At 39.0% G+C, this 26,352-nt stretch overlaps 1 protein-coding gene across 1 annotated transcript in view; it reads right to left on the bottom strand.

The window, feature by feature from the left end:
• The window catches only part of PDE1C (phosphodiesterase 1C), a 671,297-nt gene that overhangs the window by 64,114 nt on the left and 580,831 nt on the right, over positions 1–26,352 (bottom strand). Inside the window, exons 17-18 of the mRNA XM_070726332.1 lie at positions 8,038–8,349; positions 6,059–6,158 (exon numbers count right to left, since the gene is read on the bottom strand). Of these exons, the coding sequence (XP_070582433.1) occupies positions 6,059–6,158; positions 8,038–8,349 (412 nt within the window). The remainder of the gene's footprint in view (positions 1–6,058; positions 6,159–8,037; positions 8,350–26,352) is intronic.

The following is a 26,352-nucleotide window of genomic DNA, read 5'->3' as shown; positions in this document are numbered from 1 at the left end:
ATTTATTTATTTATTTATTTATTTATTTATTTATTTATTTATTTATTTATTTATTTATTTATTTATTGGATTTGTATGCCGCCCCTCTCCGTAGACTTATAGGTTCCAATATGTCCTGGTGGTGTTTATAGAATTTAGCGGGAATTCCGTCTGGACCTGGAGTAATTGTGTTATTTAACACGTGTCTGTCGTCATCATTTATTAATGTTTTTTTCATTTTGATCTAAGTATTTTAATATCAATTCCTCATTTATTGTTTCTGTATTGTATAGTTCCTGATAAAATTATTTTTTTCTTGTCATTGGTATTTGATTTTAAGTGTCCAAAATTATCATATAGAGCCTCAATGTTTTTATCTAATTTTTGGTGAGCCAATTTAACGGCCAACCATCGACCCGGTTTGTTGGCAGATTCAAAGTGTAATTGTTTTGCCATTTTCAGTTTATGTGAAAGTTGTTGTTGGGTTATTAAATTAATTTCATGTTTAATGGATTTTATTTCAGCTAAAATCGGAGTATTGTTAGGGTTAGTCTGTAGAGCTTTTTCTGCATTTTGTAAAGATGTATTTAGTTTATGTAATTTCTCTTGTTTTTCTTTTCTATTTTTGGCAGAGTGGGATATGTAAATTCCTCGAATGTAGGCATTGGTGGTATCCCAAATGATTTGTTGGGATGTACTACCATTGCAGTTAAGTTCAAGAAAGATAGGTAAATCACGTGTTCGTTAATAATTGTCTGGTGCATAGACCATCTTTGTAGTTTTTTGTTGTTTGGATCTCTGAGTGTTAATAACAAGGGATTATGGTCTGCCCAGGTACCAGTTTGGATTTGAATATCTGTAATTTCATTTATAATTTTTGAATTAGACCAAAACATATCAATACATGACCAGGGTTTGTGCAGAGAGGAAAAAAAAGTATACTGTTTAGAATCGAGATGGTAGAATCTTCAAATGTCTTTTAGAACAAATTCATGTACTAATTGATCAAATGTGGTTGGGAGTAGTTTTCTTGAATTGTATCTGGAGCTGCCTTTGTAATCATTTGTTTTATCTGCAATAGCATTAAAATCTCCAATTATAATAAAGTTTGATAAATTTAATTCTAGTATTTTTTCATGTAAGTTCATAAAAATGTGAATTGCTTGATAGAGGGGGCATATATTCCTACAATTGTCACTTTTTAATATCCTAAGGTTGCTTGAACTATCAATATTTGACACTTTTGGTCGGCATAAATAAGGTTTGGAAGAAATTTAATTTTGACATATATGGCTATGCCTCTTTTTTAAACTGTTGCTGAAGCAGTAAAGGGTTCTCCAAGATTGGGAGAATGTAATAAATTAACCTCATCCTTTGAGACATGAGTCTCTTGCAAACATATTATATCATAATTGTGGTTAATTTAAGGGAAAAAAATTCTTTTCTTATTTGAATTTAAGCCATTGATATTGTATGAAAGTATTGTAATCACATTATGTCAAGAGTTCAGTATAAATTCTCTTGTCTTCTCCTTTCGCGCCTCGGTTTTTGCTCGTATAATTGGACCTTGTCTTCCATAGTCGTCATCAGATTGTTTAGTTTCAGTCTCTTTGTCTAATAGGTTATCCTCCGAACTAAGTTCTTCAGTGCTAACCTAATCTCTACTATCATCTTCTTTTGTCCTTCTGTCTTCAACCAGCTTAAGAATTTGATCAAAAAAAATATTTTGTTTCATCTAGTGAAGTAATTTTGTACTTTTTGTCAATTAATGTCACCAACATACCTTCGGGTGTCAACCATCTGAAGGGGATTTTGTTCTTATTTAGCTTATTGGCTATCATTTGATATGGTTTTCTTTTGTCTCTCACTCATCTGGGGATTGGGCGGAGCACAATAATCTCTCTACCTTTGTAAGATACAGTATTTTCCTTCGACATGTTATATACTTTTAAGTAGCATAGATTAAAATGATATAATTGTGAGGTTGGGTTAGTTGGATTAGTGTTAAGTATTTAGTAGGTGTTGTGGTTGGCTCTGGCCCAGTTCCTGCCCCAAGGAATGTGGAGGTGGATGCAGGGGAAACATCAACATGTCATAGGCCTGTTTTATTGCCGACAGAGTCAGGGAATGAAGTTTCCTTGGAAGAAGAAGAAGGTGGAGGTGACTTGGAAGAGGGGAGTTTGGCAGACAGCCCAGGAGGAGATCATTCATCCTTATCATCCTTGGATTGTGAACAAGAATGTATGACACATCCACGCATGCGTAGAGTGATGCATAGGAGACAACAACTGAAGGATTATTACAGGAGATAAATGAGGCCACCTGTGGTTGCGTGGGGCTGCTGTAATTAGTGCTACAGATAAAAGAGCAGAACAGTAGGTTGAAGAGAAACTAAGAAAAATAAGATGAAATAAGTTAGAGAATATGGGCGAAAGTTGGTATCAGGGAAGAAAATGTATTAAGGTGTATCAAACAGTTCAAAAATTCCAAAAATCAAGTCGTTCATTGTAATGTAATACCTAGTTTGTAATATATGAATATATAATAATATATGATACATATGATATATAGATATATATGATATATAAATATGTATCTATTCAAATAGACAGTTACTAATTGTTCAGCCAGCGTATGCCACACGCCTTCAATTAAAGGGAAATTTAGCCAAACAGACACACACACGAGAGGATGCAATTAAATGTTCTTAATCCAAACAAAAAAAGAAGCAAAACTCCCTTTTAAACCTCAAAGGGATTTCTTGTACAAACAAGGCACTCTTGAATACATACAGATAACGGAGTCCAGCAATAAATCCAAGTAATAAACCAGTAACTGTGAAGTTCATCACAGCTACTGTTGTTCAGATGTGATAAACATTCACAATGTCTTTATATTCCAAAGTCCAGGAATCCAAACAAAGTCCTGAGCACAATCCAGAAACAGCAAGGCACGATCCAAACCAATACGATCAGATAATCTTCCACACTGCGAGGCCGGCACACTGCCAATTTAACAGAAGCCCTAATTACTTGAACCCCACCCAAACACAGGTGGACTCAATTATCTTCTGTAATATTTTTGAAGCTGTTCTCTCCTATGCATAGTTCTGCATGGGTCTATCATTATTTCCTCATCTAAATCTAACGAAGATAAGGAGGATTGGCTTCTTCCTGGGCTGTCTGCCAAGCCCCCCTCATCCATCCTACCAACACTTCCTTCTTCAGAGGATAATTCACTGGCCGACTCTGTCGGTAGCAAAACAGGCCTGTGACATTTGGATGTTTCCCCCACATCCCCCTCCACATTCCTTGGGGCAGGAGCTGGGCCACAGCTAACCACAATACTAATCATACAGCCAATCTATTTAGATGCTGAAATGTAAGCAATTCATTCAATTAAATGTATTGACCATTATATTATATAGAATCAATTAATCAGGAAATCAATTTTTATATATTAGCTTAAGGTTATAAATATATGTAAATAAATAGAAATGTATTAAATATGAAATTAATTTATCAGATAATCAGTCTATTATCTATAGATTTATAAATTACTGTTTATTTATATTGAATTAATAAAGTGATTGTTAATATCATATGAAAGAATAGAAGAAAAAGGAAGGTATGAGAATATGTGAAAGGGAGTTAATTCAAGAGGTTGATTCAAAAAAAGAAGATTTTTTTGGGGGGCAATTTTACAGTTTACAGTTCAATTTCAAGAATACAAGTATAAATATATGTATATCAGCAATTAAGTAAAAGTATATAAAACATAAATACTTAAATTGGAATTGAGTTTAGTATAAATTTAAAAAGTAATGTAATAAATATCTAAACATAAGAAAAGTAGTAAAGACAGGTTGTCTTTAGCTTCCCCTTCATATACTTATAGAGTTCACATGGTTCAGGTAGATCCAATAGTTCAAGTAGGTTAAATCCGTCTTGATTTTAAATGATTGTACAATTTTTTGATAATTGTGTCTTGAGTAGTCAAATATATGAAGAGTTGATGAGGATTAATTAATTAATCAATCAAATTTTTAAGTTCAGACTGTTGTTGATATTATTGGGTATAACATGTCCAGGGGAGGATCCAATTGATACAATTAATACAGTGAGTATCCAAAAAGGAAAATCCATGAGGTGAATCAATCAGCAACAAAGGAAAGGAAAGATCCGCAAATCCACAGGTTCCAAAAAGAAAGAAAGTAGTATAAGAGACAAGAGTTGAGAGTTGAGGCATTAATTAATAAAGCCTAGTTTTATATCATAAAGAAACTATGTGCCAAATTTCATCAAAATCTGAGATGGTAAGGTGGGGACCATTGGTCCACTTCACAAGGAATGACCCTTCTGCCAGCGTGAGATCATGGAGCACTGTCACTTTTCCAACAAAAGTGGTAGCTATTTATCAACTCACATTCACTTTGTGCAAACTGCTAGGCTGGCAGGAGCTGGGGCAAGATCAAAAGTTCACCCTGTCACATGGTGCTTGGCTCTCAAATCTGGATTGATTGTTTCCAGGCAACAAGCCCAGCATCTTAACCACTGAGCCACTACACCATTTCATCATCATCATTATTATTATTATTATTATTATTATTATTATTATTATTATTATTTTATTTATTTATTGGATTTGTATGCTGCCCGCCTCCAAGGACTCAGGACGGCTCACAACACATATAAAAACATTGTAGTACATCTAATCCAATTAATATAATTAAAAAACCCTAAAAATCCTAAAATAATTTAAAACATTCATTGTCATTCACTCCATGAAACACACTTAAAAAAACACTCATTAGTCGGGGGAAAGATCTAATGACCCCAGTCCTGGTGTCAAAGATGAGTCTTTAAACTTTCTCGGAAGGCAAGGAGGGTGGGGGCAGTGTGAATATCCTGGGCGAGCTGATTCCAGAGGGCCAGGTCCCCTGCAGAGAAGGCTCTTCCCCTATGTCCCGCCAGCCAACCTTGTGTGGCAGATGGGACCCTGAGGAGACCAACTCTATGGGACCGGACTGGACGCTGGGATTTATGCGGCAGAATGTGGTCTCAGAGGTAATCTGGTCCTGTGCCGTGTAGGGCTTTATAGGTCATAACCATCACTTTGAATTGTGTCTGGAAACCAATCAGCCACCAATGCAGTCCGTGGAGTGATGGTGAGATATAGGCATGGCTTGGAAGGCCCATAACCGCTCGCGCGGCTTCATTTTGGACAATTTGAAGTTTCTGAACACTCTTCAAAGGTAACCCCATGTAGAGAGCATTGCAGTAATCGAACCTCGAGGTGATAAGGGAATGAGTGACTGTGAACAAAGACTCCCTGTCCAAATAGGGCCGCAACTGGTGCACCAGGTGGACCTGGGCAAATGCCCCCCTCGCCACAGCCAAAAGATGATGTTCTAAAGTCATCTGTGGATCGAGGAGGATGCCCAAGTTGCAGACCCTCTCTGAGGGGGTCAATTATTCCCCCCCTGAGGGTAATGGATGGACAAATGGACATGTCCTTGGGAGGCAGTACCCACAGCCACTCCGTCTTGTCTGGATTGAGTTTGAGCCTGTTGGCACCCATCCAGACCCTGACAGCCTCCTAACACCAGCACATTACTTCCACTGCTTCACTGAGTGGACACGGGGTGGAAATGTACAGCTGAGTATCATCAGCATACTGGTGGTAACTCACCCTGTGCCCTTGGATGATCTCACCCAGCAGTTTCATTACATAATGTATATGTACATTTATTTTAATAAATTTAATTTATATTAATACATTTAATTGGAAACAGTTGTACATGAAAGAATTACAATACTTAATAAATAATCATAAAATGAATCATAACTAACTTGAACATTGCATAAAAGTTTCACTGGCAAATTTTGAAATTGTTCATGTCCATTTTGTATTAATATTCAACCAAAGATGTACAAAATACTAGTTTTATTTTCATATAATTTATGTAGCTCTAATAAAAAAATATTATTTGGCTTTGATATAGAAATGCCTCTGTGCATTTTATTGCTGATCCAAACCAGTTTATAAGTCAATAAAATTGCCTGCTTGGTGCACATACATTAAGGGGGGGAAAGAAGCAAATTTTTGCTGCTTACCTTGCTTTGGCTCATTTCCCTGGTACTTCTTTTCTGACCTCTTACTATCATCCTTTAATTCATCTGGAAGTTAGAAATCATATGAAAGCGAATGTTAAATGATATCAAATGTCTCTCAACCAACTAAAATAAAAGCAGAGAGTGGAGTAAATGAAGTATATATAATATTTTTGTTACTGGTGTGAGCAATTAGCTGTTTATACATCAGCATCTCTCAGTTACATTAAGTGATCCCTTACTGATTAGGGCAACCCATATGGTTATTACTCCAAATGAAATAAATTAAAATCATAAACCTATGCTGACTAAGAAAATAAGCAACAAAATGAATGAGCATGCAAGAAAATTCTGCTGCCTCTGTATGAAAAAAAGAACAATGTTTAGCACATCCTGAGTGATAACAGTGTTATTAGCATCAAAGTGAGAAATTATCCTGTCTCAGTTCTTTAAATTATTCAATGTATGCCATATAAAAACTAAAACTTAAGATTTAAAATTAGATTGAAGGCAGATATAACATTGATCAGAATGATGAATTAATAAGCTGTTATCATTTTTATAAAACAGTGGTACCACTACTTAAGAACTTAATTTATTCCGTGACCAGGTTCTTAAGTAGAAAAGTTTGTAAGTAGAAGCAATTTTTCCCATAGGAATCAATGTAAAAGCAAATAATGCATGCAAAACCATTTGGAAAGAAATAAACGCTCGGAATGTGGGTGGGAGGAGGACAGTCACTGCTGAAGGAAGAAGGTGAGGTGAGGGAAATCAAAAATATCCAAAACTTTAAGGCTTAAAAAAAAGAGGGACTGTGAGGCAGCGAGGAGGAACACGTGCCTCCCATTCACCCGGGGTGAGGCTGCCTCCCATACACTGTGCCAGAGAGAGAAACCCAGGCAGGCAAGAGGGGGGAACTTACCTGCTTCCTCTTCCTTCCCATGCTGAAGGGCTCCCCTCTCCTCTCGCTCGCTTGCTTTGTAGCTTGTGCCTTTCCCTCACTGTGGTGACTCCTTTGTTTGGCTGAAGCCGACTTGATGTGGCCGGTACGAAGTGCCCCCTTTTGCCTTTCTGCACCGGGAGGCAATCTCGCGCCGGGTGTATGGGAGGCAGCATGTGGGAGTCACCACAGCAAAGTGGTTTATTCCCTCTCCAAGTGCCCAGAGAAAGGAAAATGCTCTGTTAGCGCTGGACTGCCCAGAGGGAAGGGAGTGTTTCTTTTCTCTGGGCGCTGGCAGAGGTTTATTCCCTCTCCAAGTGCCCAGAGAAAGGAAAATGTTTCATTTGCTCTGGACTTCCAAAGCCTCCTTAAGCGCCACTGAAAGGCTCCTCTGGAAGCCCAGAAAAGCCTGAGATGGCCAGGATTAAAGGAGGAATGGCAGGAAATTGGTCGGGCTTTCATGCCGCTCTCAAATTTCCTGGGAAATTTTTCTGGGCTTGTGTTCTTAAGTAGAAAATGGTTCTTAAGAAGAGGCAAAAAAATCTTGAACACCCGGTTCTTATCTAGAAAAGTTCTTAAGTAGAGGCGTTCTTAGGTAGAGGTACCACTATTTATGAGATATAGATAGATAGATAGATAGATAGATAGATAGATAGATAGATAGATAGATAGATAGAGATACATAGAGATACATAGAGATACATAGAGATATAGAGATATAGAGATATATATATTTCCAAACTTACAAAGAACTGATAAAGAAAAGCAGTGAACGCCCTCCCATATTTGGTATGTTGCATCTATATCTTGAATTCCCAGTTGTAGTTCAAAAGGTTCTAGAGGTTCTAGTATTAATAGTAATAATATACTTAATCACTACACTACTCTGTTACTTTTACAAATATCCAGCTAAATGATTCATCTACCAGTCTTAGAGCACCTAAGTGAAAAGTGAGCGAATTTGCCAGTAAATTCACGGTTCCATGAAAGGACAGATGCACTTACCATTCTGTACATGCTGTTTTGACTCTCCTCCTGTTGGTTTTGACTCTGTCCCCTTTCCCATCTCAGTTCCATTTTTCCCTTGAGATGTTCCATGTTTGTTACTACCGGTTGAGTGCCTCCCAATGATGTTACTTTTATTGATTTCAGTCCTCTTATCATCTCCTGAGAAATCCTCTTTATTCCCGTATTTACTTTTCTCTGACTTGGGGTTAATGTTATCCTCAGCTGCCTTTTTTCCTTTGTTTTCTTCTGTTTTCTTGTCATCTGTACCCTGTTGAGAATTCTCCTCTGCTCTTTTTGTTTCTTTTTCTTCTGCATTCTCAGCAAAAATAAAAGACAAAGCAATGGGGATGGGAGCATAAAATGTTAAATATCCATTGTTTTTAGTTACTGAAAATGACACAAAAACTAAAAACAAAATACTACTTTTATTTATCTAAAGTCTACTGCTTGCTTTCTTAAAATTAAATCGTATTGCTATTTTTTGCTCATAATAAATGAAGGTATATGAACTATTAACCATCATAGTTACATTTTGCATTTCATTCACCTCTTTGCAATATGTGCAATTTAGACAAATATAATTTAGGAGCGATATATATATATAATTTTTTTTTGTCAAATCACCCTGGTATATTGAAGCAACATCACAGCTCCTTTTTTTGCCTCTCGGCCCCACTTGGGGCCATATTTCAAGGCAGATAATTTTTTTATAGCCGACAACTATAATCTATGGACGTAACATATTTTTGCTGATAATGAAAAGGAAGGGAGACTACTATAGATCTATTTCAGGCTTATTTGCCTTTGTCAGCTAGCCACACTCTTTTTTACTGGGATTTGAACCCAGGGCCTCTGTCTTGTAAGGCAGAAGTCTTAGCCATTAGGCTACAAGCTCAACTCCTGCATCAGCTTCTACCAGGGAAGGGTTATGTGTGATTTTTTGATGAATCACCTTGGTATATTGAATAAACATCACAGCTCCTTTTTTGCCTCTCAGCCCCACCAGGCACCATATTCCAAGGCAGATAAGTTTTTTATAGCTGACAACTATAACCTATGTAGATCTATTTTGGGATTATTTGCCTTCATCAGGTAGTCTTTTTTTTACTGGGATTTGAACCCGGAGCCTACATAGATAAGCCACGCCCACAGTGTGTGTGTGTGTGTGTGTGTGTAATGCTTCTAAATTCAGAGGCTGAATATTAGATGTTGAAGAAATAAGCCAGGAAGAACTATTGCAGACATTTACCTAACCAGAAAAATAACCATAATTAAAACTAACAAAACCAAAATAATTCAAATAAAAATGAATGGAATAACACAATAACACAAATGCAATGCTGTCAAAGTTCTCAAAAACCCTACAGCAATGTACCTGGGGTCATCTAATATTTTAGCGTAATGCCTGAGGAAATAACCATATTTCTACAGCTTTCCACAGCACCAACAGGGCTAGATACCATATTTTTGGAGTATAAGACTCACCTTTTTCCTCCCTAAAAGAGGCTAAAAATTTGAGTGTGTGTTATACTCTGAATGTAGCTTTTTTGAAGCTGTTTTTCAGCCCTAATTAGCTGCTAGCAATCTTCTCAGCTCTTACCTTGCAGGCTTTTTCATTGTTTCTCTCTGTTAAGAAGGTTTTCCAAGCCCTAACAAGGTTTTTTTCATTGCTCTGAATGTTTCTTTCCAGTCCTAATGAGGTGCTAATGATGTTCCCAGCTATTAGTGGCTTGCAAGGTCTTTCATTGTTAGTCTCTCCGAATAAGGTATTTTTTAAGCCTTAACCAGGGGATAAAATAATGTGCTGAAGCTGACCAGGCTAAGGATGCCAGCCAGATGAATATCTGGCAGGCAGATCCCCACACACACACATTTTCCTGAAACTAAGGTGCATCTTATATTCTGAAAAATATGGTAACTTGCATATAGTCTTCCATCCTTCAAATATCTTTATAAAGAGGCACTTGTGCACACCCTCCTCAAGAAGCCTTCCCTGGACCCAGCTGGACTGTGCTTAATAACTACCGTCCAGTCTCTAACCTTCCCTTTATGGGGAAGGTTGTTCAGAAGGTGGTGGCACTCCAACTCCAGCGGTCCTTGGAAGAAGCCGATTATCTAAGCCCTCAACAGTCAGGATTCAGGCCCGGCTTTAGCATGGAAACTGCTTTGGTCCCACTGATGGATGATCTCTGGCATGCCCGGGAAAGAGGCTTGTCCTCTGTCCTGGTGCTTCTTGACCTCTCAGCGGCTTTCGATACCATCAACCATGGTATCCTTCTGCACTGGCTGGAGGGGTTAGGAGTGGGAGGAAGTTTCCTCCAGTGGTTCTCCTCCTACTTCTCCGGTCGGTCACAGTCGGTGTTAATAGGGGGTCAGAGGTCAACCTCTAGGTTTCTCCCTTGTGGGGTGCCTCAGTGGTCGGTCCTCTCCACCCTATTTAATATCTACATGAAAGCGCTGGGTGAGATCATCCAAGGGCATGGGGTGAGGTATCATCAGTATGCTGATGATACCCAGTTATACATCTCCACCCCATGTCCAGTCAGCGAAGCAGTGGAAGTGATGTGCCGGTGCCTGGAGGCTGTTGGGGTCTGGATGTGTGTCAACAAGCTCAAACTCAACCCTGGCAAGACAGAGTGGCTGTGGGTTTTGCCTCCAAGGACAATTCCATCTGTCCATCCATTACCCTGGGGGGGGATTGTTGACCCCCTCAGAAAGGGTTCACAACTTGGGCGTCCTCCTCGATCCACAGCTAACATTGGAACACCATCTTTTGGCTGTGGCAAGGAGGGCACTTGCCCAGGTTCGCCTGGTGCACCAGTTGCGGCCCTATTTGGACAGGGAGTCATTGCTCACAGTCACTCATGCCCTCATCACCTCAAGGTTCGACTACTGCAACGCTCTCTACATGGGGCTACCTTTGAAAAGTGTTTGGAAACTTCAGATCGTGCAGAATGCGACCGTGAGAGCTATCGTGGGGCTTCCCAGATTCGCCCACGTTCCACCAACACTCCGTGGCTTGCACTGGCTGCCAATCAGTTTCTGGTCACAATTCAAAGTGTTGGTAATGACCTTTAAAGATCTACATGGCATTGGACCAGAATACCTTCGGAAACGCCTTCTACCGCACAAATCCCAGCGGCCGATAAGGTCCCACAGAGTTGGCCTTCTGCGGGTCCCGTCGACTAAACGTTTGGTGGGCTCCAGGGGAAGAGCCTTCTCTGTGGTGGCCCCAGCCCTCTGGAATAAACTCCCCCCAGAGATTAGAACTGCCCCCCCATCCTTGTATTTCGCAAATTACTTAAGACCCACCTGCAATGTTCTCTCTAATTTTTTTTCCGGGTGGGCGGCAAAGTATAGTGTCTGAGCGGCAGTCCCTTTGGGACTGGGAGGCATAGGACTACAAATAAATAAATAAATAAATAAATAAATAAATAAATAAATAAATAAATAAATCCCTTCTTTTTTATTAAAAGAAATTAATAATAAAACAAAACCAAACTCTATTACTATTAAAACTAAAACAACCAGCAAATCCAAAAACATAACTATTAATAAAAACAGGTGAGGGCTGGGGGTTTTTTTCTCTGTTATTATTTAAGTGCTTTTACCATATGCTTTAAATCAAGAGTCACTTCTCTCTTTGTTTCTCTCTCTTTCCTGTCATTCTCTGCCTCAATCATTTTCTCATTTCTCTTCCCCCCTTTTTTCTATCATTTCTCTCTCCCTCTCTCTTCCTTCCACTCCTCTCCCTCTCTTGCTTTCTTCCTCTCTCTCACTCTCAATCTCTTCCTTCCTCTCTCCTCTCTCACTCTTTCTTTCTTGCTCTCTCTCACTCTCTCTTCCTTCCTATCTTCTCTCTCTCTCTCTCTTTCTCTCCCTTCCTTTCTTTCCTTCTCTCTTCCTTCCACTTTTTTCTCTTTGTCTCTCTCTTTTCCTTCCTTCCCCTCTTCCCCCCTCTCTCCCTCTCTTTCTCCCTCTCTCCCTTTATATTTATCTCTTCCTTCCTCTCTTCCTCCCTTTCTCTCCCCCTCTCATTCACTTTTCTCTCTCTTCCCTCCCTCTCTTTCCCTTCTTTCTCCCCACGTCTCCGGCGGGCAGCTGGCTTTGCTGACCGGCACAAGGCTCAAGCCAGCTGCCCGGGAAAGTCAGGAAGGTCCTCCTGCCCCCACCAGCCGAAAACACAACGGAGGTCTGCCGCCACCAGCTTGAGCCTCCCGTTGCTCCACCCCGCTTCGCCTGTCATCCTGGACATCCATTGTGTTTTTGGGGGGGGAGCGGCAGGAAAGCCCTGTGCCGGCCGGGAAAGCAGCGCCTACCCCCCCCGCCCCCCCCCCGCAGGCTGGCAGGGGGATGGGGAGTGCGCACCCATGAAAAAGTCTGCATGGGGGGGTATTTTGGGGTGCGCGTGTGCTCATGCGCGCAGCATATGGGGTATGGTACCCACCTGTATCGCTTTTATACTTTATGTTTGGTATGCGTGTGCTGCATAGTTTTAAATGATGGGGTTTTAGATGTTTTTAATATTAGATTTGTTTCATTGTAATATTGTTTTATTATTGTTGTGAGCTACCCCGAGTCTTCGGAGAGGGGCGGCATACAAATCTAATAAATTATTATTGTTATTATTATTATTATTATTATTATTATTATTATTATTATTATCAGTAAAATGAGAACCCAGACTGTTGGGGACAATATGCTGACTTTGTAAATCACTTAGAGAAAGCTTTAAAGCTTTAAAGCATTGTGAAGTGAACATCTTCCCTACATCTTCCGGTCTCACAACATCAAATTGACACCTGCCAGATCACCATCCCACAACGACAAATCGACATCCCTACCACCTCAAACATAGAATAGGAAAGCGTGCTCCTTACTTCCTCTAACCACCCCAAAACCAATCCCCAACACAAGACCAGTCTAAAATGTAAACTATTAAATGCTAGAAGTTTAGTCAACAAGATGTCTGAATTCCTCCTCCTTCTACTTGACACCTCCAACTTTAATATAATTTTTATATGCGAAACATGGCTAAATGCTTCCTACCCAGACTCCATTATCACATCAAAAAACTACCATGTTTTTCGCTCAGACCGTGAATCCCACAGTGGAGGCAGAGTAGCTATATTTACAAAAAATCGCTGAACCTAAAAACCTCAAAGTTGCACAGGATTTATCGGTACCTGAAACTATTGTCTGTGATTTATCCCTAAATACCACAATTCGCTTCTTACTCTGCTACAGAACCCCAGACTACAACATCGAACATGCAAACAACTTATCCACATTACTAACATGGGCAACCAACTGCCCATACCCCATTATCTTCCTTGAAGACCTCAACCTACCACACATTAACTGGACCTTAAATGAATGCAGCACCTATCTGGGATTCGACCAACTAGTAACTAACAATACCAGACTTGATAACTGTCTGGATCTCATCTTCTGCAACAGCAAAAGTGCAATATGTGGCTTACAAATAAAAGAAACATTTTCTAACAGCGACCACAGCATGATAAACCTCAGTCTCAACCTAAGCCACACTATGATCCACCAAAATAATGCAACACCAAAATTCAATTTCAAAAAAGTGAACTACGAACTCATTGAAGCCCACCTCTCAACATTAAACTGGAAAACAAAAAAAACCCCTTCCTATCTCAATAAGAAAATTACAAACAAGAAAAAAAATCTCTGGAGTAAAAACAAAAAAGGACAATTTCCAACTTCAAAAGCTGATATAAAAGCATTGGCAATCAAATAAAAGCAGAATGCCTTAACTACTACAGCAAACAAGAGGAAAACCTTCTATGCATCAAATCTAATAGAGCCTTCTACAACTTTGTCAACAATAAATTCAAAGACTCTAGACCTATCCTACCTCTCAAAGGACCCAACAACAAAGAATTACATGGTGATTCATCCAAAGCTAACCTCCTCAACTCTTTCTTTGGCTCTCTCTTTGTTAACAGCAATGGCTCATCTCCCAATTTCATCAATCGCACCTCAAACTCCCTCAACAACCTAACCTAAGTAGACTTCACTGAAGACCGCATTGAAAAAGCATTACGTGACCTTAAACCTTCTCTATCAGTCGGACCAGATGGTCTATGTGCTTACTTCCTAAAAAAGCTCTCTTCTGCCATAGCTGAACCACTAATAACTAATTAGTGATCTATAGTATACAAACTTGGATACTTGGTGGTACTGGGATCAATTAAGATGTCGAGACCATCAGTGACTGTTTTCCAACCTAAAAGTGGTAACAAACCAATAGCAACGCCCCAACCATCAACCCCACAAAATGCTAGAGGAATAGAAGGTGTGACAAATATGGCCTCTCAAACACCAACTATAACCTTGGCATCACTACAAGAGTTGATGCTAAAGATGCAGGAATCAATTGACCGAAACTGTGAAAAGCTGACAGGAAATATGGAAAACATGAGGGGTGAGATTCAAAAGGACATACAAAGAGTAGAGGATAGAGTAGGTAGAATGGATGAAAAAATGGAGTCCATTCAAGGTGCACTCTCTAAAAATGTACAAAAAATACAGGAGATTGAAAAACTGGAAATGAAAATACAAGAAACGGAAACAAATACAATGTCAGCTATTAAAAGTATGGAAGAGGCCTTACTTAATGTAGAACTTGAGAAAGCTTCCTTCTTCCTAAGGTTTCAAAATATACAGGAGAACAAAGAAAATATAGCAGAACTAATGGCAGAGATAATAGCCGGTATCACAGGGTCAACACCTAATAGAGTACTAAAAGAAATTGATGAAATATACCGTATATATACTAGCTATGCCCATAGAAACAAATTGCCACGAGAGGTACATGTTAGATTCTTAAAGAGAACAGCAAGGGATGAGGTATATCACCTGGCAAGGGAAGATACAATAATACATAAGGAAAAGGAGGTGATAGTTTTAAAACAAGTTCCTAGACAGGTCAGGGAGAAAAGAAGGCTGTATCAATTCCTTATCTCAGAGTTACATTGGCATAGAGTCTCATTTAGATGGCTAATACCAGAAGGCCTCATAATTACTCTTTGGGGGGGGGGGGGAACATAGAATAAACTCAACTGAGGAGGCTAAAACTTTTTACGATCAGCATATTAAATTGATAGAGTCACATGAGCCAAAAGAGATGAAGGCAAAGGAAGGGGAGAGCAGGGAAGAATTAACATCAGAAGAGAATTTGCAAGAGCCAGAGATTAGATATAAACAGAATGACAATGGCAAAGGAGGTGCAATCACAAGATCCAAGACAGGAGCCAGGGAACGGAATTAAGAATACAACCTTAAATGATGAAATATCATTATTCTCTATAAATATCAATGGTATAAATGCGCCCAAAAAAAGAAATAAAGTATGGCACAAATTAATAAAACATAATCCAGATATCACCTGCCTCCAAGAGGCACACATTAAAAAGGACCAATACCAAATTTTGGAATGTCCAAAACTAGGAAAGCTTTTTGTAGCCTTGGCCTCAGTTAAAAAATGTGGGATTTCAATTTATATTAAAACACATCTGAAACCAAAATTATTATATTCAGATGAGGATGGAAGGATCTTGATGGTACAAATAAATAAAGGAAACACCCCAACAGTAATAATCTCAATATATGCCCCAAATACAAATCAGACCCAATTTTATGCAAAGATACATAGAATATTATTAGAAACTGAACCTGCAAAAGTAGTGATTGTCGGAGATTACAATTCGATATTAGATAGGAAAAAAGACTATAAAAGTAGCAACAAAAAAAAACCCAGGAAAGTCCTGCCCTCCACCTTTAATCAAATGGTTGAAGAATTTTACTTGAAAGATGTATGGAGACACTTCCATCCTGACAATAGATATTACACCTTTTTTTCGTATCCGCACAAGTCATGGTCCAGGATAGATATGGCCTGGGCCAACCAAGAATTCATAAAAAACTTAATAGAATCTGAGATACTGCCCAACACCTGGGCAGACCATAACTCTATCTGGATAAAATGGAGAGAGTAAGAAAATTATATCAAAAAAAGATGGACATTAAATCAGTCTATAATTAAAGAAAAGAAATATATATTAATGATGGAGAAAGAGTCAGAATATTTCCTCAAAATAAATGATAATGAAGAAACAACCAAAGCCAACTTGTGGGATACCACCAAGGCCTATATTAGAGGCCTATCAATATCTTATCTAGCTGTAAGTACCGTATATACTCGAGTGCGAGAGTGGACAAAAGCTGGTGCCTCCTCGCTCTGGCTCAAGCAATGGCGCCCTCGTGTGGTGACTTTGTCAATGACCCGAGTATAAGCCGAGGCTGTGTTTTTCAGCCCATTTTTTGGGCTGAAAAACTCGGCTTATACTCGAGTATATACGGTAATTTAAAAAAAAGAGGAGTGAGATACAAAAATTAAATTTAAAAGTAACATCCCTGGAAGAATTACATAAAAATCCATTGGACAAAAAAATACTGGAAGAACTGAATTTGAAGAAATATAAAGTTAATCTTCAAAACCAAGAGGAATTAGCACAAAAATTAAAGGGTCAAAAGCAAAAAATCTTTGAGTGGGCTAATAAACCTGGAAGGTGGCTAGCCTGGAAATTGGCAAACCAAAAATCAGAAAGATATATTGAAGCATTGGTAAATACCACAGGGAAAAGGCAAACAAATGAAAAACAAAAAAAAGTAATAGTGGAACAATTTTATTCTAATTTGTACAGTCAGGAAGAGGTAGAGGAAGAAAAAATTATTAATTACTTAGAACAAATTGATCTACCAAGAATCACAGAGGAAGACAGGGAAAAATTAAATGCAAATATCACAATAACAGAATTAAGATTAATTATGGGTAGACAGAAAAATAATAAGTCTCCGAGACCAGATGGAATCCCATTTGAATTATATAAGGCCTTACAAGATAAGTTAGAAGTAACTATGCTAGATCTATTTAATGATATTATGAAGGGAGGAAAGCTGCCAGAATCCTGGAAACATGCCTACATAAGTTTAATTCCCAAGAATGAATCAGATAAACACCTAATTCAAAATTATAGACCAATAATCCTTTTGAATAAGGATTATAAAATTCTAGCGACAATTAGATTAGATTAGATTTATTGGATTTATATGCCACCCCTCTCCGCAAACTCTGGGCAGCTCACAACAAGGTAAAAACAATACATAATAACAAATCCAATACCCACCAATCCAATTACAATTTTAAGCTTAAAAATTCATAAAAAACAACCCCAGAATATTAAAAAACGAGCACACAATCAATCTAACACCAAAACAACATGGGCAAGGGGGAGATGTTTCAGTTCCCCCATGCCTGATGGCAGAGGTGGGTTTTAATGAGTTTGCGAAAGGCAAGGAGGGTGGGGGCAATCCTAATCTCAGGGGAGAGCTGGTTCTAGAGGGTCGGAGCCGCCACAGAGAAGGCTCTTCCCCTGGGTCCCGCCAGATGACATTGTTTAGTCGACGGGACCCGGAGAAGGCCAACTCTGTGGGACCGAACCGGTCGCTGGGATACAATCATTGCAGAAAGATTAAAATTGATATTAAATCAAATTATTCATATAGATCAAAGTGGCTTTTTACCTTATAGACAGATTAGGAATAACACCAGAACAATACAATCAAATATTATGACTTACATGTGGAGAAACAAGCTGCCTTAATATTTGAAGATGCAGAGAAAGCCTTCGACAAAGTGATTTGGAAATACCTTATTTTACAATTTAAAAAAATGAACTTCGGTGATAAATTGACAGGCTTAATTAGTGCAATATATACTCACCAAAAAGCTAGGGTGATAATTAACAGAGAATTGACGGAGGAAATAGAAATAAAGAAAGGCGTAAGACAAGGGTGCCCACTAGCACCCTTAATATTTATTACCGCCCTAGAAACTTTATTAATTAAAATAAGGAATAATTCAAATATAACAGGCCTAAGAGCCAGAAATGAAGAATTTAAAATCCAAGCTTATGCCGATGACCTGGTCTTTATTCTGGAGGATCCACTATTGTCCGGCAAATTCTTATTAAAAGAAATTGAAGATTATGGAACAGTAGCTGGACAAAAAATAAATAAAAATAAGACCAAAATAATAACTAAGAATATGACTTCGAAACAGAACGTGGAATTAGAGGACAAACTAGGTATCAATATTGTAAAAAAGGTGAAATATTTAGGAATTACATTCTCTGCTAAATGTAGTTTAATATTTAAAGACAACTATGAGAATCTCCTACAAACAATAAAGGCAAATCTGGACAAATGGTCAAAATTTCAATTATCTTTCCTAGGTAGGATAGCAGCTATAAAGATAAAAATACTATCCAAAGTTCTTTTCTTTTTTCAAACGATCCCTATAAAATTACCCAAGAATTTTTTTGACACACTTAATGCATCAATTTATATGGAGCAAGAAAAAAGCGAGACTTAAATACAAAAACTTACAAGATCATAAGAATAGAGGGGGAATGGGAGTTCCTGACTGGAAACTATATTACATAGCCGCGTCAATGTGCTGGATAAAGGATTGGATAACTTTCAGGGGGAAGAGAGTGCTAGCATTAGAGGGTTTCAATCTTGAATTTGGATGGCATTCCTACTTATTTGGAAATAAAGATAAATCTTACACACATTTCAAACAACATCTTATAAGAAAAAGCTTAATAGAATCTTGGTCAACAGTTCAAAAATCCTAGTATTTACAAATCCCAAGATGGATTTGAAATGAGCCCATAATATATCCTAAAATGATGAACTTAAATAAAATAATAACATACGACCAAATCTTAGACGAAAATAACCTCTTAATTTCTAAACAAGATTTACAACAAAAAGGGATTGATGTAGACTGGATTCAATACTATCAGATTAGATCAAGATACAAGGAAGATAAAAATAGGCTCGGATTTCAAAAAACAGGTATATTGGATAAAATTCTACTTGGACCAGATGAAAAATTGATCTCTAAAATATATAAGTATTTATTATACCAAGAATTAGCGGAGGAAGAGGTAAAGGGATCCATGATAACATGGGGCCAAAACTTTGGTTACACTATACATTTGCAGGAATGGGAGAAATTATGGACATCCAATTATAAAATAATGCTATCAGTTCCCTACAGAGAAAATATATATAAAATGTTTTATAGGTGGCATTTGCCACCAGCACGTTTAGCCAAGATGTACCCAAAACGTTCACCAAAATGTTGGAAGTGCAAAGTGAAAATAGGTACATATTACCACATGTGGTGGATGTGTTCATTGGCCAAGAAATTTTGGAAAAAAATCAAAAATATGATGGAGGAAATTACATGAGAAAAAATACCATTAAAACCAGAACTCTTTCTTCTTGGAATAATTAGACATAAAGTTACAATAAATGACAGGCATTTAATTTTACATATAACAACCGTGGCAAGAATCACATATGCTCAAACCTGGAAACAGGAAACTGTCCCAACAATGTTTAACTTAATAACCAAAATATATGAGGTAGTAGAGATGACAAAGCTTACATACGAACTACAAGACAAAGATATTAAGGAATTCCACAAAACTTGGGGCAGGTGGTATATCTGGATTTCTAAAAATAAAATAAAATAAAGGAACAATGTGAATAACAATAAAGTTATTCAAGTCATCAAATTTAGAGAGAAAAATTAAAATGTTAATAAGAGGAAATATTGTTATTATAAGGCACTATTATACCATAGAGAAAATAGAGAAAATGAAAATAATCTCACAAAAACGGATATGCTAAACGGAAAAATCAACAAGATGTATGTGTAACAAATCAACAAAGGGAAAGTACTGTAATAAATGAATGAGCTGTAAATCAAGTATACTGCTATTGAGCAGGTGTAATTAATAAGCTCTGATACCAAATAATCTATGTATAAAGCATAATGCTTTATTTTTGTTATGAGTGTATATATGTTATTATTTTTTCTTACTATTATTATTCTTTCCTTCATAGAATTATATGTATATGCATTCTGTAAATGTTGTATTGTTGTTTTGTCTTTCTATGTTTTTTTTAATGTATATAATCAATAAAGTACAGTAATACCTCGTCTTACGAACTTAATTGGTTCCAGGACGAGGTTCCTAAGGTGAAAAGTTCGTAAGATGAAACAATGTTTCCTATAGGAATCAATGGAAAAGCCAATAATGCGTGCAAGCCCATTAGGAGAATCCAAAATATTAAGGCTTAAAAAAAAAAAAGCAGCGACCAGATAAAGCTGAGGTGAACACCTTTCTTCTCCCTTGAGCTCCATGAGCCTTTCCCTTCTGTTTTTGCCCACCTCTCTCTCCTCATCTCCCCCACACCTTTCTTCTCCCTTGAGCTCCATGAGCCTTTTCTTCCCGTTTTTGCCCACCTCTCTCTCCTCATCTCCCCCACACCTTTCTCCTCCCTTGAGCTCCATGAGCCTTTTCTTCCCGTTTTTGCCCACCTCTCTCTCCTCATCTCCCCCACACCTTTCTCCTCCCTTGAGCTCCATGAACCTTTTCTTCCCGTTTTTGTCCACCTCTCTCTCCTCATCTCCCCCACACCTTTCTCCTCCCTTGAGTTCCATGAGCCTTTTTCTCACGTTTTTGCCCACCTCACTCTCCTCATCTCCCCAACACCTTTCTTCTCCCTTGAGCTCCGTGAGGGTTTTCTTCCTGTTTTTGTCCCCCCTACTCTGCCCAGCAGAGCGCTGGTTTTTGCGATCCTGGGATTCCCCTCCTGGGATTTCCCTACAGCATTGCAAACACACGGAAGTCAGGAGGTGGGGTTTCCCATGGAGAGGAGCCTCAGGGGATCCCAGGATCGCAAAAACCTGGGCGTGGCTTGCAACAAAAATCCGGAGGCAGGGAATCTCAGTGGCAGCTTGGCAGGTTCGTAAGGTGAAAAAGGTTCTTAAGAAGAGGCAAAAATATTCCGAACCCTGGGTTCGTATCCCAAAAAGTTCATATGATGAGGGGTTCATATCATGAGATACCACTGTATTTTTTTTTAAAAAAAGAACCACTAAGCATATTTTTTGAAAAATCCTTCAGAACCAGCACACTTCCTAAGCTATGGTCGAAAACAATGGTCATCCCCATCTTCAAAAAAGGAGACCCCTCTCTTGTCGATAACTACAGACCAATATCACTATGCTGCATCCCATGCAAAGTTATGGAATCAATTATAAACGAAACAATTGGACTTCTGGGGGTGAAACGAGGCCAGTGCGACGTGCAGACTTGGGGCTCCAGATCTGCACATGAAATTTAACCGTGATAGGAGATCTGCGCATGCGTCGCCCTAGATAGATGCACCGAGAGAAGGCTCCCTCATGTGAAGAAGTAAAAGTAAAAGTTAACCCCTGACAACCCTCTCTAGCTTGGTGAAAGTGGATCGAGAGGAAGCGAATTGAACAAGGCTGTTGAAAACCTTATGGGAAGGAGTTAAAAGTTGAAGCAAGCAATAGTTTTTAAAGTGTGTAAGTGAAGAAGCGAGAACAAAGGAAAGATGGCGTCTACTACGGAGTTGGAAGGAAAGATGGATTCGTTGCTTAAAGCATTTGCTGACATGGGACAGCTGCTCCAAGATATGAAGAAGGAATTATCAGTCGTAGGGGCTGGAATGGCAGACTTGAAAGAACAAACCAAAACACAAGATCAAAGAATTGGGAAACTGGAGGTGGGGAAGTCTCGCCAGGAACTCCGCATTATTAACTTGGAGGACAGGCAACGTAGGTCTAATCTTCGTCTGAGGGGTTTTCCTAAAGACTTTGCGGAGAGCAAACATCTTGTTCAAGAAATTCTTCAGTGGCTCAATGAAAACAAGGTTAAATGAGACCTACGAGAATTTGAAAGAGCTCATTGGGCTTTTGGATCCTGGAATCGAGGGGATTCAAAAGACATTATTGTAAGGTTTGCCTCAGAAAGGAGAGCAGCAGAAATATTCAAAGAGTTGAAGCAGATTTTAAACTTACGTTACAAAGCCATTCCAATACGCGTTTTAAAATATTTGTCTGCTGAGACCCTCAGGATGAGAAACCAGATGAGAGAAGGGACCTCCCAACTTTATGAAAATGGAATTAAATTTTCATGGCGTTATCCAGCTACAATATTTGTTTTTAAAGATTCCAAGGCTTTCCAGGTGAGATCATTGGAAGAGGGAAGAAATTTACTTCATCAGTTGGGATTAAATCCGGATGGAGAGTCCCAGGCACAGACATCGAAAAGCCGTCCAGAAGCAGCTGAGGGTGAGCTGTTTATGCTCCAACCGATCCGTGTAGCAGAACAAAGCAGGGCGGAGAAGATCGCAGCACTCCAAAAGGAACTGGACTCTCTCCAGGAAAAAGAGAAAGAGAAAGAGAAGAGGGACGAGCCAAGGGTCACCCGCCAGAAGAAAAAATAATAAACTGAACTGAGCTGACTTGCTAATATGGTACCATGATTTTCAACTAATTAATCTTTTTTTGTGTACTTTTTTTCTTGGTTTTCTTCGCTAACTAATAAAGGGAGAGGAGGGAAGGAGGGGGGAATCTTTTGATACGTTGTAAAATGGGGAGAAAGGGGGGAGCTTTCTGGTGGAACGCAGATCCAAGAGTGCCTCTCAATAACGAAAGTTTTTTTCGTTGCCTCCCCCGGGGGGGGGTTAGGGGAGTGGCACTAGGGGAGGATTCATGGTAATTAAAAAACATTTTTCCGGTAGGCTCTGTTTTGCAGGAGGGGGAAATGTATTTAAAATTATGTAAATGGGTGATATAGGGTTATTATCGTTGAATGTAAATGGTCTTGCATCACAGAAAAAGCGTTTTAGGATCATGAAGCTGGCTAGGGACAGTAAAATTGATATTTTATTTTTATCAGAAACTCATAAAGGAAGGGAAAAAACAGATAGATTAGTTACAAATAGTGAGTGGCAGGGAGTTTATGAGTCGAGAAGGACAAGTAATTCAAGAGGAGTTGCCATCTTGTTTAACCGAAGGGTGCACTTTCAATTAATTAATATTAAAAGGGACAAAGATGGCAGAATGTTATTTATTAAGGGGAAAATAAAAAATAAGTTAGTAACCTTAGCGGTAATTTATGCTCCTAATGTAAATGCAAAACAATTTATAATAAATGTAAAATGGAAACTAGACAATTTTGCGGAAGGTATAGTGATTTTAGCAGGCGATTTCAACTTGGAATTAACAGCAGGGAGAGGGGAAAAGAAAAAGTTACACTTAAATAAAATCAATATGACAGATTTACATGAAGACATTGTAAACAGAGACACCTTTTATTCTGCAAGACACAATAAATTTAGCTGTATTGATTATATGCTAATTAATAAGACAGATGAGGCAAAGCTTAAGAAAGCGGAAGTGAAAAGTATCTGGTTATCAGACCACGCACCTCTCCTGGCAGTGATTGAGATAGAGAGCTGTAGGAAACAATGGATATGGAGATACAACACTCTGGTTTCAGCTAATGAGGAGAATAGAATTAAATTACAAAGGGAACTGAATGGATTCTTTTGTACTAATGCAACAGGCGAGATTAAACAAACAATAGTCTGGGATACACATAAGGCTGTTATGAGGGGTAATTGTATTAGTACAGAAGCTTTTATTAGGAAATCCTGGGAAGCTGAGAGGAAAAAAATATTGAGAGAAATAGATTTAATCCAAGAAACTTTAAAAATTACAAGAAATAGAGAATGGAATTCACTATTATTACTTAAGAAAAAGAAATTACAATTACTTGACGAAGAAAGATGGAATAAAATGAAGATGATTATAAAACATAGAATTAGGGGATGGGGCAATAAATCAATGAAGCAAATGGTACATTATTTGAAAAAAAGAAAAGAGAAATCCCACATCTCTGCTTTAAAAGATAAGGAAGGCCTAATTAAATGTAGTAATCTAGAAATGGAAAAAATAATGAGAGATTTTTATGAGAATTTATACAAAAAAGAGTATGTTACTTCGCAAACTATAGAGGTTAAAAAGAAATTAAAGGAAGAGGATAGACAAATGCTAAATGCAAACATTACAAATGATGAGATATCTAGAGTTATTAAAGGGTTGAAACCTGCTAAAGCCCCAGGTCCAGATGGTTTTACTGCTGAATATTATAAAATGTATATGAATGAATTATTACCGCATATGGAAAAATTGTTTAACAATGTAATGGAGACTTTTGAAACTCCACAGACATGGAAAATGTCAGAAATTATAACGGTCCCAAAACCAGATTGTGATTTAACTGACCCAGGTTCTTATCGCCCTATCAGCTTATTAAATCAGGATTATAAAATATTTATGAAAATATTGGCAAACAGGGTGGAAAATATTCTACCGAAAGTAATTGGAGAAGATCAATATGGATTTGTTAAAGGAAGGAAGATTTATGAACCAATAAGGAATGTGGTCAATGTTTTACACAATGCTACCAATACCAAAAGAAAATTAAGTATTCTAAAATTAGATGTCTATAAAGCTTTTGATAAAGTTAACCACGATTACTTATTTCAATTATGTAAAGATTTAAATATGGGAGATTCATTCTGTAGAATTATAGAAGCAATATATAAGGATAATATAGCTCAAATCAGAGTAAATGGTAACAGAACAGAAATGATTAAAATTCAGAATGGAACTAAGCAGGGTTGCCCACTATCTCCAATGTTATTTACATTAGCAATTGAGACTTTAGCAAACAAAATTAGAAATGATAAGGAATGGAGAGGTTATCAAATAGGGAAATTTGAATTGAAATTAAATTTGTTTGCAGATGATGCTATAGTGATGTCCGAAACCCCAATAGAAATGATGAAAAGAATAATGATATTGCTCCAGGAATTTAAAGATCAATCTGGACTTAAGGTTAATATAGAGAAATCAGAGATAATATGTTTAAATACTGGCCCTAAAGAGCAAATCGAGATACAAAAAATATCAGGATTGAAATTAGGTTGCAAAAAAATGAAATATTTGGGAATTTGGTTGTTTAAGAATCCAATAAAAATAGTGATGGCTAATTATAATTTAATATGGAAAAAAATCCAGAAGCAGATAAAAAATTGGAAGGGTAAAAAGTTAGGAAGAATTGCCAAGATTAGGGCCCTTAAGATGATGATTATACCAAAAATGATGTATTTGTTTCAGGTTCTACTGGGTAGTTTTCCTGAGGCAAAACTAAGAGAATGGGACAATAAATTAAGTTATTGGATTGAAGGAGATAAAAAACCCAGAATAAGGAAGCATTGGCAGTTTGCACAAGAGAAAGAGGGAGGTTGGGGCAGTCCATGCTTAGTATTACACTGAACCCTCGAGTTTCGCGTCCTCAAGTATCGCGAAAGGGCTATTTCGTGAGTTTTCAACCCGGAAGTAAACTCCACCATCTGCGCATGCGTGCCCTTCCACGCATGCGTAGATGGTGGAGTTTCCCCGCCAGGCAGAGGCTTCCCTGGGTCTTCCCCCTTCCCCCAGAGGCTTCCCTGGGTGCCCGCTCGCTTGGGGACATCCCAGCTCCGCTCCCCAGCTGGGAAGCGGATCTAGGGAGTCCCCACCGCGCGCGCGTTGCTGGGGAAAGCGCGCGCGCTTGGGGACATCCCAGCTCCGCTCCCCAGCTGGGAAGCGGATCTAGGGAGTCCCCACCGCACGCGCGTTGCTGGGGAAAGCGCGCGCGCTTGGGGACATCCCAGCTCCGCTCCCCAGCTGGGAAGCGGATCTAGGGAGTCCCCACCGCGCGCGCGTTGCTGGGGAAAGCGCGCGCGCTTGGGGACATCCCAGCTCCGCTCCCCAGCTGGGAAGCGGATCTAGGGAGTCCCCACCGCGCGCGCGTTGCTGGGGAAAGCGCGCGCGCTTGGGGACATCCCAGCTCCGCTCCCCAGCTGGGAAGCGGAGCTAGGGAGTCCCCACCGCGCGCGCGTTGCTGGGGAAAGCGCGCGCGCTTGGGGACATCCCAGCTCCGCTCCCCAGCTGGGAAGCGGAGCTAGGGAGTCCCCACCGCGCGCGCGTTGCTGGGGAAAGCGCGCGCGCTTGGGGACATCCCAGCTCCGCTCCCCAGCTGGGAAGCGGAGCTAGGGAGTCCCCAAGCGCGCGCGCACCCCAGGCGCGAGCAACAGGGTGGGCGGGCGAAGGGCGGGCGGCAGTGGAAGCAAAAACACCATCTGCGCACGCGCAGATGGTGTTTTTACTTCCGCACCGCTACTTCGCTAAAAATCGATCATCGCATGGGGTCCTGGAACGGAACCCTCGCGATGATCGAGGGTTCACTGTATATAGAAATGCGTTTCAAA

This window comes from Erythrolamprus reginae, chromosome Z (genome assembly GCF_031021105.1).
Source record: "Erythrolamprus reginae isolate rEryReg1 chromosome Z, rEryReg1.hap1, whole genome shotgun sequence".
In the NCBI taxonomy this organism is placed as follows: domain Eukaryota; kingdom Metazoa; phylum Chordata; class Lepidosauria; order Squamata; family Dipsadidae; genus Erythrolamprus; species Erythrolamprus reginae.
This window is presented reverse-complemented; position numbering and strand designations above follow the sequence as displayed.